This window comes from Aethalodelphis obliquidens, unplaced genomic scaffold, assembly GCF_003676395.1.
Source record: "Aethalodelphis obliquidens isolate GAN/ISIS:26980383/991018 unplaced genomic scaffold, ASM367639v1 scaffold1, whole genome shotgun sequence".
Taxonomy (NCBI): Eukaryota; Metazoa; Chordata; class Mammalia; order Artiodactyla; family Delphinidae; genus Aethalodelphis; species Aethalodelphis obliquidens.
In genome coordinates this window covers 73136956-73151231 of record NW_020837945.1, presented here as the reverse complement: position 1 = coordinate 73151231, position 14276 = coordinate 73136956, and the positions used below count along the sequence as shown (strand labels likewise).

General features: G+C 51.1%; 1 protein-coding gene across 1 annotated transcript in view; it reads right to left on the bottom strand.

Annotated features, from left to right (window-relative positions):
• The window catches only part of XXYLT1 (xyloside xylosyltransferase 1), a 190408-nt gene that overhangs the window by 150067 nt on the left and 26065 nt on the right, over nucleotides 1–14276 (bottom strand). Inside the window, exon 2 of the mRNA XM_027108352.1 lies at nucleotides 7502–7649. Within this exon, the coding sequence (XP_026964153.1) occupies nucleotides 7502–7649 (148 nt within the window). The remainder of the gene's footprint in view (nucleotides 1–7501; nucleotides 7650–14276) is intronic.

Here is a 14276-nt window from a genome sequence, read left to right as displayed (position 1 = left end):
TTTTGCGGTACACAGGCCTCTCACTATTGTGGCCTCTCCCGTTGCGGAGCACAGGCTCCAGACGCACAGGCTCAACGGCCATGGCTCACGGGCCCAGCCGCTCCGCACCATGTGGGATCTTCCGGGACCGGGGCACGAACCCGTGTCCCCTGCATCAGCAGGCGGACTCTCAACCACTGCGCCACCAGGGAAGCCCCTGCCTGATCTTTTTACTCACAAATCTCCTTAGGAAGCATGAGCAGGATGGGGCTGACCGTGTTGGTAATAATAATGTGCTATGATTGCACAGATTTCAAGTACTCTGATTCTGGGAGCTGGTCTTGGGAGGTGGGGGGGAGAAGTATTTTAAGCTGCACTACTCTATTTCCGGCTCACAGTAACCCTGAGGGGAAGGCAGGTCAGGGATGGCAATCCTCACCTGGGAGACAAGAGGTCACATGACTTGCCCAGGATCATCCAGAAAATCTCCTTCTCCCATATGAGAGGCTCTTTCCAAAAGGCAAAAGTGGGTGGCCTAAGTCTGAGAACAACTCCAGCCCCACACCCTTCAGTGCTGTGTTTGGAGGCACGTCTCATACTGCCACAATTACTGGGCACTCACCACATGCCAGGCACAGTACTGAGGGCTATCGGAGGTATCATCTCATTAATTCTCGGAATGCCCTGACCACAGGCCAAGTCAGGAGAGGCTGCGACACTCGAACCCACCCCTCCTCTGCGTAGACACAGGATTGTACAGAACTTCAGTCCTCAACTGCAGGCCGGGAAACCAACAGAAACACAAGGCGCCTGGAAACATGACCCTACAACGGGCACAAACCAGAGCGGGCAGCTGCCCAGGCTCCACTGGGGCCCAAGGTCTATAAACGCCCGTCTCCCATGGAGCCGATTTTGCCCAGGGCTCGTCAAGAAGCCGGAAGTTTTCGCTTGGAAGCTTCTATACCCCTAGCTCAACAGACGCCAGGGTAAAAATGGTCAGGTGCCCAGGCTAGCCTACAGAAGCCAAGTAGATACACAGCTAAAGCCGAGCTCTATGGCCCAGGCCTGGGTTCCAGGGCCCAGGAGCCAGACTCATGGGGTCTCCTTGACCTTTCCAGGACTGAGACCTCATCAAGGTCTAATCAGGCAGTTGGCCTCCTTCCTCCCAACCTCCTTCTGCCTAGACTCAGGGGTTTCTCAAGACATGCCTGAGCCTATCTCCAAAAGACCCCAGGAGAGCACCAGGCTCCAAAATCCTTTTTTCCTCCTTCCTTCCACCTTTCCCTCAACCTCATTTGTCATATTCATCCCATTCCCTTGGGTCATCTATCTCCATTCAGTGTCAGAGGAAAGCAATCAGACTGGAGGCTAGTTCACACCAAGTTTAGTTAGCACTTGCAAAGGACTGACTGCGCAGGAGGTTCCATGGCAGAAATATCTGCCTTGGTTTTACAGGGGTTTATGAGCTCAGAGTGGAAGACTGTCTGCTCTGCCTACCCTCATAAACTCTTCACTTCCTTTTGTTCCTAACCCACAGAGTTGCTAAAAGCTGAAGTTAGTTCGTAACTGTTCCCACAGCAGCCAGTGTAACAACATCTGCAGCCCCTCTCATGGAAAGAGGGAGGCAGTGCAAAAGCTGGAATGCCTGTCAGGTCTCACCCGGCACTGCAGGTCACCTGCTGGATGTGACATGCTTGGTACACACGTGCACATGCACATACACACACACTCCAGATTAGCTGCTGCTTGAGGCCAGGGAGTCCACCTGTGGGTCTCTCACAGCCTGTCCAGCCAATGGACACCCAGAAAAGATATGCAGCTGGACACCAACAGCTCCCCCGGTAATCCACTCCCAGCCTCAGACCCATCGTAACGCATGGATCTGGTCAAGTTCCTCCCTGCCGGAATGTTCACAAAGGCTCTGTCCTCTGTGTTCAGAGCAAGCCCCCCGTCTGGCATCCAAGCCCCTATACACATGCAAACCCCCTTCGCCCATCTCTTCCATCACTGCTTCCCAACATGTGCCCTAATGTGTTTGTCAAAAGCGGTGGTGTGCTGTCTCCCAAACACTCACCACACTCTTCCCACCTGCCTGAACTGCTCACTACCTGTTTCCACAATGACATCTTACCCACCCTTCAAAGGCTACCTCAAGTACCACCTCCCCTATGAAGTCCTCCTACTTCCTGCCAAATGCCTGGGACTCATCCTCTCCTGAATGCTCAGCACGGTGTGGATCTCCCTGGTGGTCTTCATGACGTCCTGCCTAATTGTTGGACCATGCCACCCATCCCACCACCAGGAGCCCACCAAGCGGCAACCCAGCAAACATGTCTGGGACACCCGGAGTGCCCAGCACCATGTCGTGCAAACATCAGACCCTTGGCAAAGGATGTCTATTGGCGAAGGGTTGACCACAGGACAGGAGAGCCTTCCAAGAAAGTCTCCCGGGGCCTGTGGCCAACCCTACCCACTGCTGACTGTCTGGGCACCTGCCTTCCCTGCCCAGGGGATCCCCACCTCAACCATGGACCAGGCATCGTGGCTCAATCTGGGTAAGGGCTGTTTTTATGGTCCGTGTCTCTAAGCCGGGGCCAATAGCTCCTTGGAGCCGTGTGACAAGGAGAGGGAAGCTGCTCTTTGCACCCTCCAGCTCCAGTTGGGAAAAAAATATTTTCTTTTCCATTGCGTAATGCTTCCAGTGGCGACAAACCCAACACCACTGACAGGAGATAAAAGCCCTGTGGGTGTGAGTGAGGAGAGAGAGAGGCTGCGTGTCTGTGTAGGGTACGTGGGCAGGCAAGTGTGAGCGGCAGGGCCAGCCAGCCACACGTGGCTCCTCCGACAAGCAGTGGAAGGAAAAACAAGGTCTGACTAAAATCAGAGCCAGTGCGTTCCACCAGCAAGGCCCCTTCATTTGTCTCTGAGGATGTGGTCTGAGCCGAAGGGGACAGTCGGGGCAAAACACAAGGGGTTAAACATCGCCCACCCAGCCCAGCCAGGCCCCCTCCGCAGGGCTGCAGCAAGGGGCCCAGAAGAGGAGAGGAGGCCACGCTTTGGAAGCCTCGAGGGGCTGCGCGGGTATGAGAGGCTGGCACGCAGGTCTCGCCGTCAGAACGAGCGTGGTTGGCCAAGGCCTCAGGAACCTGCGGGGAGGCCCAGCTCACCCTAGGACTTGGAGAAGTGGCCTGCCCTCAGCTCCTAGCTTCCTCTCCTGTCATGTGGGGACAGCAACTGAAGCTCGAATACAGCTGCCTCAGGTCCCCGAGAGGCCAGACATCAACGGGCTTAGCAAACTGTACAGAACCTGGCACGTGCAGGCTGAGACAGTGGGGCTGGGGCAGTTGACACAGGCTGGCTCTGTAAGGCTCACCTTTGGCCCACGAATTCCACCTGAGGGGAGCTAGCCTAAGGAAATAACCCTAAGTAAAGAAAAGAACCTTTATGCATGAGGGTATTCATCACAGTGTAATTGATGATTGTAGGAAAAAACAGAAAGCATCTAGGTAGCTGAGAACACAGAAATGATAAGATGAACTAAGGTTCATCTACTCAATGGAATCAGTCCAAAAATTTTCAAACACTGTGATTACACAGAAAACGGTGATGAGTGACATTAACTGAAAAAGTCATAATACAGATCTACTTGTACTACTTCTTTCATTTTTGAGCTTAAGCTGAAATGAAGGTTTGATTTCATAGGCTGATATATAAAAAAGACTCACTCAAAATGCTTTAAATATGTAGTATAACTCCTACTTTGCTTAAATTTTCAAAAAGCTACGTGCTGGGAAGATATTAGAAGATAATCAGAGAATTAACAGTAATGATATTTATGTAGTAATAAAGGGATAACTTTTTTTCTATTTTAATGTAGTTTTCAGATTTTTTTTTATGAATGACTGTTACTTTAAAAATAGAAAAATAGGGCTTCCCTGGTGGCGCAGCGGTTGAGAGTCCCCCTGCCGATGCAGGGGACACAGGTTCGTGCCCCGGTCCGGGAAGATCCCACATGCCACGGAGCGGCTGGGCCCGTGAGCCATGGCCGCTGAGTCCGCGCATCCGCAGCCTGTGCTCCGCAGCGGGAGAGGCCACAACAGTGAGAGGCCCGTGTACCGCTAAAAAAATAAAATAAAAAAAATAAAAAATAAAATAAAAATAGAAAAATAAGCAAACGTACTGTAACAGCAGTTTGAGTACAGAAGGGTAACACTTATGCTTCAGAAAGGGGAGGGGAAAAGAGGCTTCAATGCACAGAAAGAAACAACCTGGAGTTTGGGGGCAAACACCTGACAGGACCTCCTGAGACATGACTCAGGGGAACACAAGCTTTTCTGACCCAGCTCTCCTGGGCAAGACCAAGGGTTTATGATCCACCCACATCCCACTCTCACTTTCCCAGAGGAAAAAGAACACTGTAAAAGAAACAAAATAAACCAAAATAGCAAGAATGCAGCAATTACACAAGAACAAAACAATCAACAAAGCACAAAACAGGGGCTCCCCTGGTGGCCCAGTGGTTAAGAATCCGCCTGCCAATTCAGGGGACACGGGTTTGAGCCCTGATCCGGGAAGATCCCACATGCCGTGAGGCAATTAAGCCCATGTGCCACAACTACTGAGCCTGCGCTCTAGCGTCCACAAGCCACAACTATTGAGCCTGTGCTCTACAGCCCGCGAGCCACAACTACTGAGCCTGCATGCTGCAACTGCTGAAGCCCGTGCGCCTGGAGCCCATGCTCTACAACAAGAGCAGCCACTGCAATGAGAAGTCTGCGCACCGCAACAAAGAGTAGCCCCTGCTCGCCACAACTAGAGAAAGCCTGCATGCAGCAACGAAGACCCAACACAGCCAAAAATAAAAATAAATTAATTTAGAAAAAAAAGCACAAAACAACAGCAATTTCTATGACTGAAAACAATGAATACAAAAAAGGCAGCAATAAAGAGCCATGACACACTCAAGACAGCACTAATGGTGCTGGAAAACAAAGCATCCTTCCGAAAACTGCAAGAATTCCAAAAGATCTGCCTGGTAGGAGCTCTGCAACACTGCCAAGTGTTGTGCAGCAGCCAGACTGCTCGGTGGAAACACCCAAACTCCGAGGGGAACTCCAGGACTGTGCGTTTTATTTTATGATTATCAAACTTTAGTTAACTCCTAATAACGTGCTTCTTAGGAAGTGGACTTTGAGTGGATGTAAAAATGAACCTCTGGCAGTGAATCATTTGCCTAAAGAACCCAAGAAAAGAGTCCGTGTTTGGGTCAGCACATCTCACACAGCTCCTTCCCCACCCCCTGACATCGGGCCCTCAGAGCCCACAGATCACCTGGAGGGACACCTATGATCTGATCTACTGCATGGACAGCAAAGCTCCAGGCAAAGCCTCTTCTCCGCAGGCATGGCCCCAGGGGCAAGGCCAGGCTCTGGGACAGGGCAGAGTGAGCGAGGCAGAGGGGCAGCGAGCTGGGTCCCTAACTCTTGTCATCTGCACTTACAGTTCACAGCCTGGTCCACGCCAGGGCTGTGAGGCAGAAGTATCTTCTCTGTCCTGACAACCCTCTCCCTCTGGGTGCCCCAAAGCAAAACCTGGCCTAGAGTTTAGCATATGATGGACAGAGACCTACCAGCTGATGAGGAAAGGAGGGAGAAAGAGGGAAGGGAAGGTCAGGCGCGCCTCCTCCCAGATCTCCCAGTCCTTTGCCAGTTCTTCTGTCACAGAGCTTCATTCAAGGCCAATTGTGCATGCGAGACAACAGGACTGGGCAGCCCCTAAGGCCCATCTAGTCAAGACGTTTCAAAGTGCAAGTTTAACCACGAAACCTTTTGCCCAAATAGAATCCTGCTCCCAAGCCTGATCTACAGAGTGATCAAGATGGACCGCTAGGAGTGAGGTGGGGATGGGAGAGAGAGGCAGGGAAAGGGTAGACCCCTCTTCCTTCTCTCCCCAGAACTACAGAATCCCATAGGAGATTCCCATAACCCTGGACTCTTCACTAGTTCAGACTCCTCATTTCTAGGTGGGGAAACTGAGGCCTCAGCAAAGACACACAGGGGTTAGAGGGAGAGCTGGGACCAGCACCCACGTCTGTCTTCTCCCCTGGAATCCAGGAGAGGAGGAGCCACACCTTCCTCCAGTCTGAGAGGCCCACGGCACCTGCACAGGGCCTGCCCAGAGAGATCACACCTGCCCACCTGAGGGGAGAGAAATAACTGCTCATCACTCAACTCCTCGGTCAGCTCTCATGTGTAACCTCCAGGGCTATGGCAGAGGGGGGGAGACTTGGGGAGCTGACCGAGCTGCACCTGGTCTCCTCACAGAATCACAAATGCCAGCTCTCCTCCCCGTGCCCTTTAGGTGAGTTTGTCCCCCCTCTCCTTCAGACCTGAGCTCACTGAAGCTCCCTGAGCTCTTGCCTTACAGCTAAGAGAACAATCAGAGGCCTCTGTGGTGCAGGAACTTGCCCTACGGAGACGAAGTCCCAGCCAAAACGGTGGGCTAGATCTTCCTGTGCTCTGACAACCTGCCAACAGGAGCCCAGCCTCATCCTCTGACTCCTGGGTTCCTGCTTCACCAGGAATTCAAATGGTGGTGCTCCTGACTCCTCTCCCACCCTGGGCTGCTGGGCTTGAGCAGCGGGCCTCCACCAAGCGGCCGGGCTGGCCCCTCAGCTGTCAGGTCCTGTCCAGTCTGGGAACCACAGAAAACTCAACTAGTCACAGTTTGGATAGCTGCTACCCCCAGACCCCAGAACTCCCCTCGTCACCCCTAAAATGCTCAGCTCATGGTTCACCGCAGCCAGAAATGGCAGCTGGGGGCAATACCCAGCGCTCCAGAATCAATCATGGGCAATTCGGAGGAAATGAACCCAGAAGTCTGGAACACCCCATGAATAAGACCCTCACCCCCTTCAAGTCCTCTAATCCAAGGATAACCTACCAGCACTTCCACACAAGGCCAACCTACCACAGATCAGACAATCACATCTCTTCTGCCCTGGAGGGACTAAAGCCCAGAAAATACTTTAACCATGCATCAGCGTTTCAGAAAAAGTCTTATTACTAAGTCATAATTTGCACCTCTAACACCTATAGATTTGATATTTTAAAGTCAGATAAGTACAGGTTCAAACCAGAAAAAGCAGGATCAACAGACTGGGATGGAGGGTTATCTAGTCCAACCTGCCATTTTACAGATAAGCAAACTGAGTCCCAGAGGGGGCTGCGTATAAGGAGCAGAATCCGAACTGGAGCCCAGATGCCCCAATCCAGGGACTCCACACTGCACAACTCACACCGTGAACTTGTGAATGGACTCCAGGAGCTGTGCAGCCCAGGGCCCTGCCCTAGAGTCTCTGTGCGGGAAACTCTGCACATAGAGGGCTTGGCTGGCCCCCTCGCCCTCTCCCTCGTGTTGGAGTGGAGCTCTTCTCTCTGATACGGGACACCAGCAGTATTGGGGCCAGGAAAACAGATGCAAGGTCACACCCCAGGGTATACTGCCCCGCAGCTCAGGTTACCTTTGGGCATGATCTGATGCATGGCCACTGAAAGGAAGAAGATGGAGTCGCTGTAGTAGGTCCCGGAGCCGGCACTGAAGTGCTTCTGCATGGCCTCCACGACGGGGAAGAGCCTGTCCGTCAGCACACCGACGTCATGGAAGACAACCTGCAGAAGGGCACAGGAAATGGCGGAAGTGAGTACCCTACCCGGGCACCCGGCACGCGCGTCGGCTGAGGAGGGGGCAGACCTCTCCAGGGCCCATGAGCAGGGGGCCCACGAGCATAGGACTTGGAATCCCTAAGAGCTAACGAAACAGGGAGCAGTGGGGAGTCCGCAGAGGCTGGCTATGGGGACGGGGATGCCGAGTGTGAGCGTGTGCAGGCAGACACGTGGGGTGTAGTGGAAGAGGACTGCGAGCCTGAATGGGGAATGGGAGCAGCTTCTGAACTTCAAACTGGGCCACCCTGGAGGAAGCTCTGTGCCCAGACTGGAAACCAGGTTAAAGCACGCTCCACTGCACACAAGAGGCGCTCAATAAACGCACCCAGTCTTCAACGCTCACAGACATCTGCTGATGACCTTCCACCTCCCTCTTCCCTGGTGGCTAACAGGACAGGAGGAGCCTGCGAAACGGCCATGAGCTGCTCGGCCGCCACCACCCAGACTCCAGGGCCAAGAACCTGCCTGAACAGGGCGCCGACAGTGAAAGGAGGGGCCTTGCGAGGCCCCATCTGGCTAGCCTACACTCTCAGTGGCCCTGCCCGCAGGAGAAAAGACAGGTGTGGGTGGTGCCCGAGAAGTCCCCAAAGCAGTTAGGCTCCATTTTGTCGCTTACCTCTGCCCTTTCCCTCGACTCTGCCCGGGCCAGCCCACGGTGTCACCCACCCAGCCCACAGTCCCAGAGCCGTCAGTGGTCAGATGGTTGGAATAAGCACCTCTGAAGGCCCTGCAGCGGCCAGCTGCCCCGTCTGCTTCTTCCTAGTTTAGGTTCTGCTTTTGGCCAGAAATCTGTTTTTGTCTTAACTCACTTAAGTGTTTGCTTTTTATCCTCAGATCCACTTAAATTTCTAAAACACTTAGAAAAGTGTTTTAGAAAAGTGTTTTAAAAACTTAAAAAAGAAATATTTTAGGGCTTCCCTGGTGGCACAGTGGTTGAGAGTCTGCCTACCGATGCAGGGGACACGGGTTCGTGCCCCGGTCCGGGAAGATCCCACATGCCGCGGAGCGGCTGGACCCATGAGCCATGGCCTCTGAGCCTGCGCGTCCGGAGCCTGTGCTCCGCAACGGGAGAGGCCACAACAGTGAGAGGCCCGCGTACAGCAAAAAAAAAAAAAAAAGAAATCTTTCATATCCTGTTAGTCCTTATCATTCCCTAGCTGGAACTCTTTAAATTTTTTATCTCTTCATAAAAGTCTTTTTACAACTTCTTGACATTTCCCTTCTAATGCACTATTTTCCTTTATCCTTTTACTGACTGCTTCTTTTCTTCTATTTGACTTTTTCCTTTTTTGTGATCTCTCAGCCTGGGATGGGGACTCCAGACCTGTTCTGCTGTTTCTCAACACAGGTACCAAACTATGGCTTTGGCCTCGTACACCCCACACACCTCACGCACCTGACATCCTGGCTGCACGGGAATCACAAACCCCACAAGCTTTCCCACCTCCTGCCTTGCCCCGCTCCAAGCCAGACTCTGTTGTGCCCCTTGAGTAATTTTCCAAACATACAAATTCACTTCTCTCTCTCCTTGGCTTCAAAACTTCATATGGCTCCTCAGTGCCCTGGGTTACAGTCCAAATGCCCCAGCAAGGCCCTGCACTAGTGGCTCTGGCTACCCCTCAGCTCTCCCTCCCCTGGGGACTGAGCAGAACTGAACCAGGCAGTCCTTACCCTGCCTACCACACCTTGGTGTCCTTTGTCCTTACGTGTTGCACCTGCCCTTTGCATTGTCTGGAACTCATTCTCCCAGCCACCAGCTGCCGGGTGAACTCCCATCCAGTCTTCCAGCCTTGGTAGGCACCCACTCCGGCCTCCCCATGGCCTCCCACAATTCATCACACTGCCCTGCACGCCCTGTGTCATAGGGAAGAAGGCGCCATTTCCTTGTCCGTCTCCTCTGCAGGTCCTGTTTCTGCATCGGTAGGATGGGGCAGTCCTAGAGGCCAGGGGCTGTGACTGCTCTTTGCCCTGGGCCCAACCCCAAGCCATCAGGACAGGTTCGCTGAATTAAATGAGCTGCATTTTGCACAAGTTACTAGACCTCTCGGAGACTCAATTTCTTCATGGATAACACAGTAATGATGACACCTCCATCCCAGGTGGCTGTTAGGACCACTTGGGACAAGCAGATAAAACACCTAGCCCACAGCCTCTTCAATAAGTGGTGCTGGGAAAACTGGACAGCTACATGTAAAAGGATGAATGAACACTCCCTAACACCATACACAAAAATAAACTCAAAATGGATTAAAGACCTAAATGTAAGGCCAGACACTATAACACTATAAAACTCTTAGAGGAAAACATAGGCAGAACACCCTATGACATAAACCATAGCAAGATCCTTTTTGACCCACCTCCTAGAGAAATGGAAATAAAAACAAAAATAAAAATAAATAAAAATAAAAATAAAAAATAAAATGGAAATAAAAACAAAAATAAAAACATTAAAAGCTTTTAAGCTTTTAATGAAACTTAAAAGCTTTTGCACAGCAAAGGAAACCATAAACAAGACGAAAAGACAACCCTCAGAATGGGAGAAAATATCTGCAAACAAAGCAACTGACAGAGGATTAATCTCCAAAATTTACAAGCAGCTCATGCAGCTCAATATCAAAAAAACAAACAACCCAATCCAAAAATGGGCAGAAGACCTAAATAGACATTTCTCCAAAGAAGACATAGATTGCCAACAAACATATGAAAGGATGCTCAACATCACTAATCATTAGAGAAATGCATATCAAAACTACAGTGAGGTATCACCTCACACCAGTCAGAATGGCCATCATCAAAAACTCTACAAACAATAAATGCTGGAGAGGGTGTGGAGAAAAGGGAACCCTCTTGCACTGTTGGTGGGAATGTAAATTGATACAGCCACTATGGAGAACAGTATGGAGGTTCCTTAAAAAACTAAAAATAGAACTACCATACAACCCAGCAATGCCACTACTGGGCATATACCCTGAGAAAACCATAATTCAAAAAGAGTCGTACCACAATGTTCATTGCAGCTCTATTTACAATAGCCAGGACATGGAAGCAACCTAAAAGTGTCCATCGACAGATGAATGGATAAAGAAGATGTGGCACATATATACAATGGAATATTACTCAGCCATAAAAGGAAACGGATTTGAGTTATTTGTAGTGAGGTGGATGGACCTAGAGTCTGTCATACAGAGTGAACTAAGTCAGAAAGAGAAAAAGAAATACCATATGCTAACACATATATACGGAATCTAATTTAAAAAAAAAAAGTTTCTGAAGAACCTAGGGGCAGGACAGGAATAAAGACACAGACGTAGAGAATGGACTTGAGGACATGGGGAGGGGGAAGGGTAAGCTGGGACAAAGTGAGAGAGTGGCATGGACATATACACTACCAAATGTAAAATAGATAGCTAGTGGGAAGCAGCTGCATAGCACAGGGAGATCAGCTCAGTGCTTTGTGACCACCTAGAGGGGTGGGATAGGGAGGGTGGGAGGGAGACACAAGAGGGAGGGGATATGAGGGTATATGTATATGTATAGTTGATTCACTTTGTTATAAAGCAGAAACTAACACACCACTGTAAAGAAATTATACTCCAATAACGATGTTAAAAAAAAAAAATAGGGGCTTCCCTGGTGGCGCAGTGGTTGAGAGTCTGCCTGCCGATGCAGGGAACATGAGTTTGTGCCCTGGTCTGGGAGGATCCCACATGCCGCGGAGCGGCTGGGCCCGGGAGCCATGGCCACTGAGCCTGCGCGTCTGGAGCCTGTGCTCCGCAACAGGAGAGGCCACAATAGTTAGAGGCCTGCGTACCGCAAAAATAAATAAATAAATAGATAGATAGATAAATAGAGATAACCATAAAAAAAAATTTAAAAAAAAAACCTAGCCCAGGGGTTTGCACGCTGCACTTATTCCTAAGTGTTAGCATCCTGTGCCCACCCTCACCCCCTCCTCGGTCCCCTGAATTCCCTCAGTTCACAGATCAGTCTTCACTCATGAGCCAGCTTTTCCCTCTGAGCCTCATTACACCTCCAACCACTGCTAGAAGCTGGAATTTGACAAGAAGCTGGAAGCTGACAAGAGGGCCTTCAGAAATGGAAGCCTCTGTATTCATTAAAAAGGAAGATATGTACATATGGATATGTACAAACACACACACACATGCACGCACACGCGCACGCACACATACACACACCCACACACACACTGAGCAGGGCCTGCCACAGCTAAGTTACGAGGGAGAGAGAGAAGCGGCCAGCTTCCTCCCCTACCTGGGCCCCCATCTCACCCCAGAGCTTCACAGGAGACAATTACATCCCATCAGCATTAATAGATTTATGAGGACAAACTGTACTAGGTACGTTGTTCCAAACACTGTACGGCAGAGCCCGCTCCAATGAATATTTCAGAAAATAGATCTACTTAAAGATAAATTAATATGTTCCATGGAATATACTTTCTGCAGCAAGAAGCAAACCACAGACACTGCAAGTGTGAATCAAAACACCCAGGCCTGCCAGTGTCTAAAACAGGTTTGCAAACTGTGGTCTCCTAAGGGCAGGGATGGAGTCTGGCACTCTCTGAAGCCCCCAGCCCAGCCAGGGGCTGGTGTATGGCAGGCGGAAGCGAAGCAAGAGTGATGGAAAGAGAGGAAAAAAGAGGGAGGGGGAGAGAACATGGCACCCCTCCCTCTGCTCCTCCTCCTTTTCAAATCCCTCACTTCAGAGGCTGCAGGAAGAAGTACCACATAACCTAGAAACCCAGGACCACAAGGTGACACCCATATTGAAGGCAACTGACCAAAGAGAAGAACCAAGACAACGGTTTACACCGAGCATATTTTTTTAGGGATGTAGATTTAAAAGCCAAATCATTACTTGTAACTTTTATTAATACATTTATACATATTTTAAATTAAAAATCCTATCCGTTATTATTTCCACCCCCCACCCTGCTTACACACTGACTTTTTTCAAACGCTTCACGTGCCTCCTCAACATGAATGCCTTCGTCAATCCCAGAGTCAAGCTGAGTCATTCAGAGTAGTTTTTCAGCACACGTCATCCTCGGCATCCATTCAAGATGTTTTGGATCCAGCCCCTTATAAATGTTTTTGTGAGCTCTTTAAAACGCTTGCTCATATCAATATTCCACATTTATAATTATGAGATCAAAATCCCAGAAGCAGTGGCTAAATCTGTGTGAAGTTGCTTTGCCTCCTTTTACCTTTAATGAATGCTGTCAAGTACATCCTAGAAGCGCCCCCATTCAATAATGACTGAGGGGCTTCCCTGGTGGCGCAGTGGTTAAGAATCTGCCTGCCGGGCTTCCCTGGTGGCGCAGTGGTTGAGAGTCCGCCTGCTGATGCAGGGGACACGGGTTCGTGCCCCGGTCTGGGAAGATCCCACATGCCGCGGAGTGGCTGGGCCCGTGAGCCATAGCCGCTGAGCCTGCGCATCTGGAGCCTGTGCTCCGCAACGGGAGAGGCCACAACAGTGAGAGGCCCGCGTACCGCAAAAAAAAAAAAAAAAAGAAAAAAAAAAAATGACTGAGGCTGCTTCAGGCTAAGGTGGTCTCAAGCTGTACTCTGTTGTTCGAAATAAAGCATGTAGTTCAGAGAGTGCCGTGTAAAATAAGAGACTGGAAAGACTCATCTCTCTTGCAAAGGACAGTCTGGGGATGGGCGGAGAGGTGAAGCTTGCCTCACAACCACCACGCACAGCACCTTCTCAACACTTCCTACACGGGAGGCCAGAGCCCCCAGAACGGCAGAGCCTGGTGCCCGGCAGGGGCAGAGGTCTAGGCCCTGGTCTCGTTGGCACAGACAGGCCTAAAGAGCCAGACCACTGCTCCGCTGCACAGCCACTGGGGACATAAGCCATGCCAAGCCGTAGCTGAACGTGGTAGAGAAAACTCACGTAGCACTTGGTGTGCCCACTGGGAATCAGGACACACTGAGCTCTTGGAGCCAAGGAGGGAGGCAGTGGGGCCGGCCCTGCACAAAGGGAGACGCCAGGCTTCCAGGAAACGCCAAGGTCTGCCTGAAGAGCAGCAGCTCCTCCAGCGGCAGGCACAGGGCCACAGGGCGGCCACAGCACCTCCCCGTGCTCGGATGTCCCTGGAGGAGCTGTTGAAGGATAGAGTGCCAGCGCAGCGCTCTGGGAAGCCTATTCAAATCGCCGGGGTCCACGCACCGCAGGAACAGCAAATAGGCGTCCGCTTCTCCCGAGGGGCTGCCGGGGCACTCGGCAGGAGGGCTGCGTTCCAACATCTGGACTCGGCAGGAAAGCGCCGACGGCAACGTCCTCCAGGGGGTTGGCAAAGTCGCCGCCCACAGGGCTATCACCCTGCTCTGTGGGCACCAGTTTTGGGTGGAATCACACCTGTGCTGGGCAGTCCAGTCGGGGCTGGAGCAGGCAGTTCTGGGTTCAGATGGGAACTCCACCACTTCATCACCTGGCAACCCTGGTCAAAATACCGAAACTACCTCGTCTACAAAATGGGAGAGAATCATGGCGGTGGTCTCACAGGCTTTGGTGAGGAATGCAGGAGGAGCTCAATAAAGGAGAGTT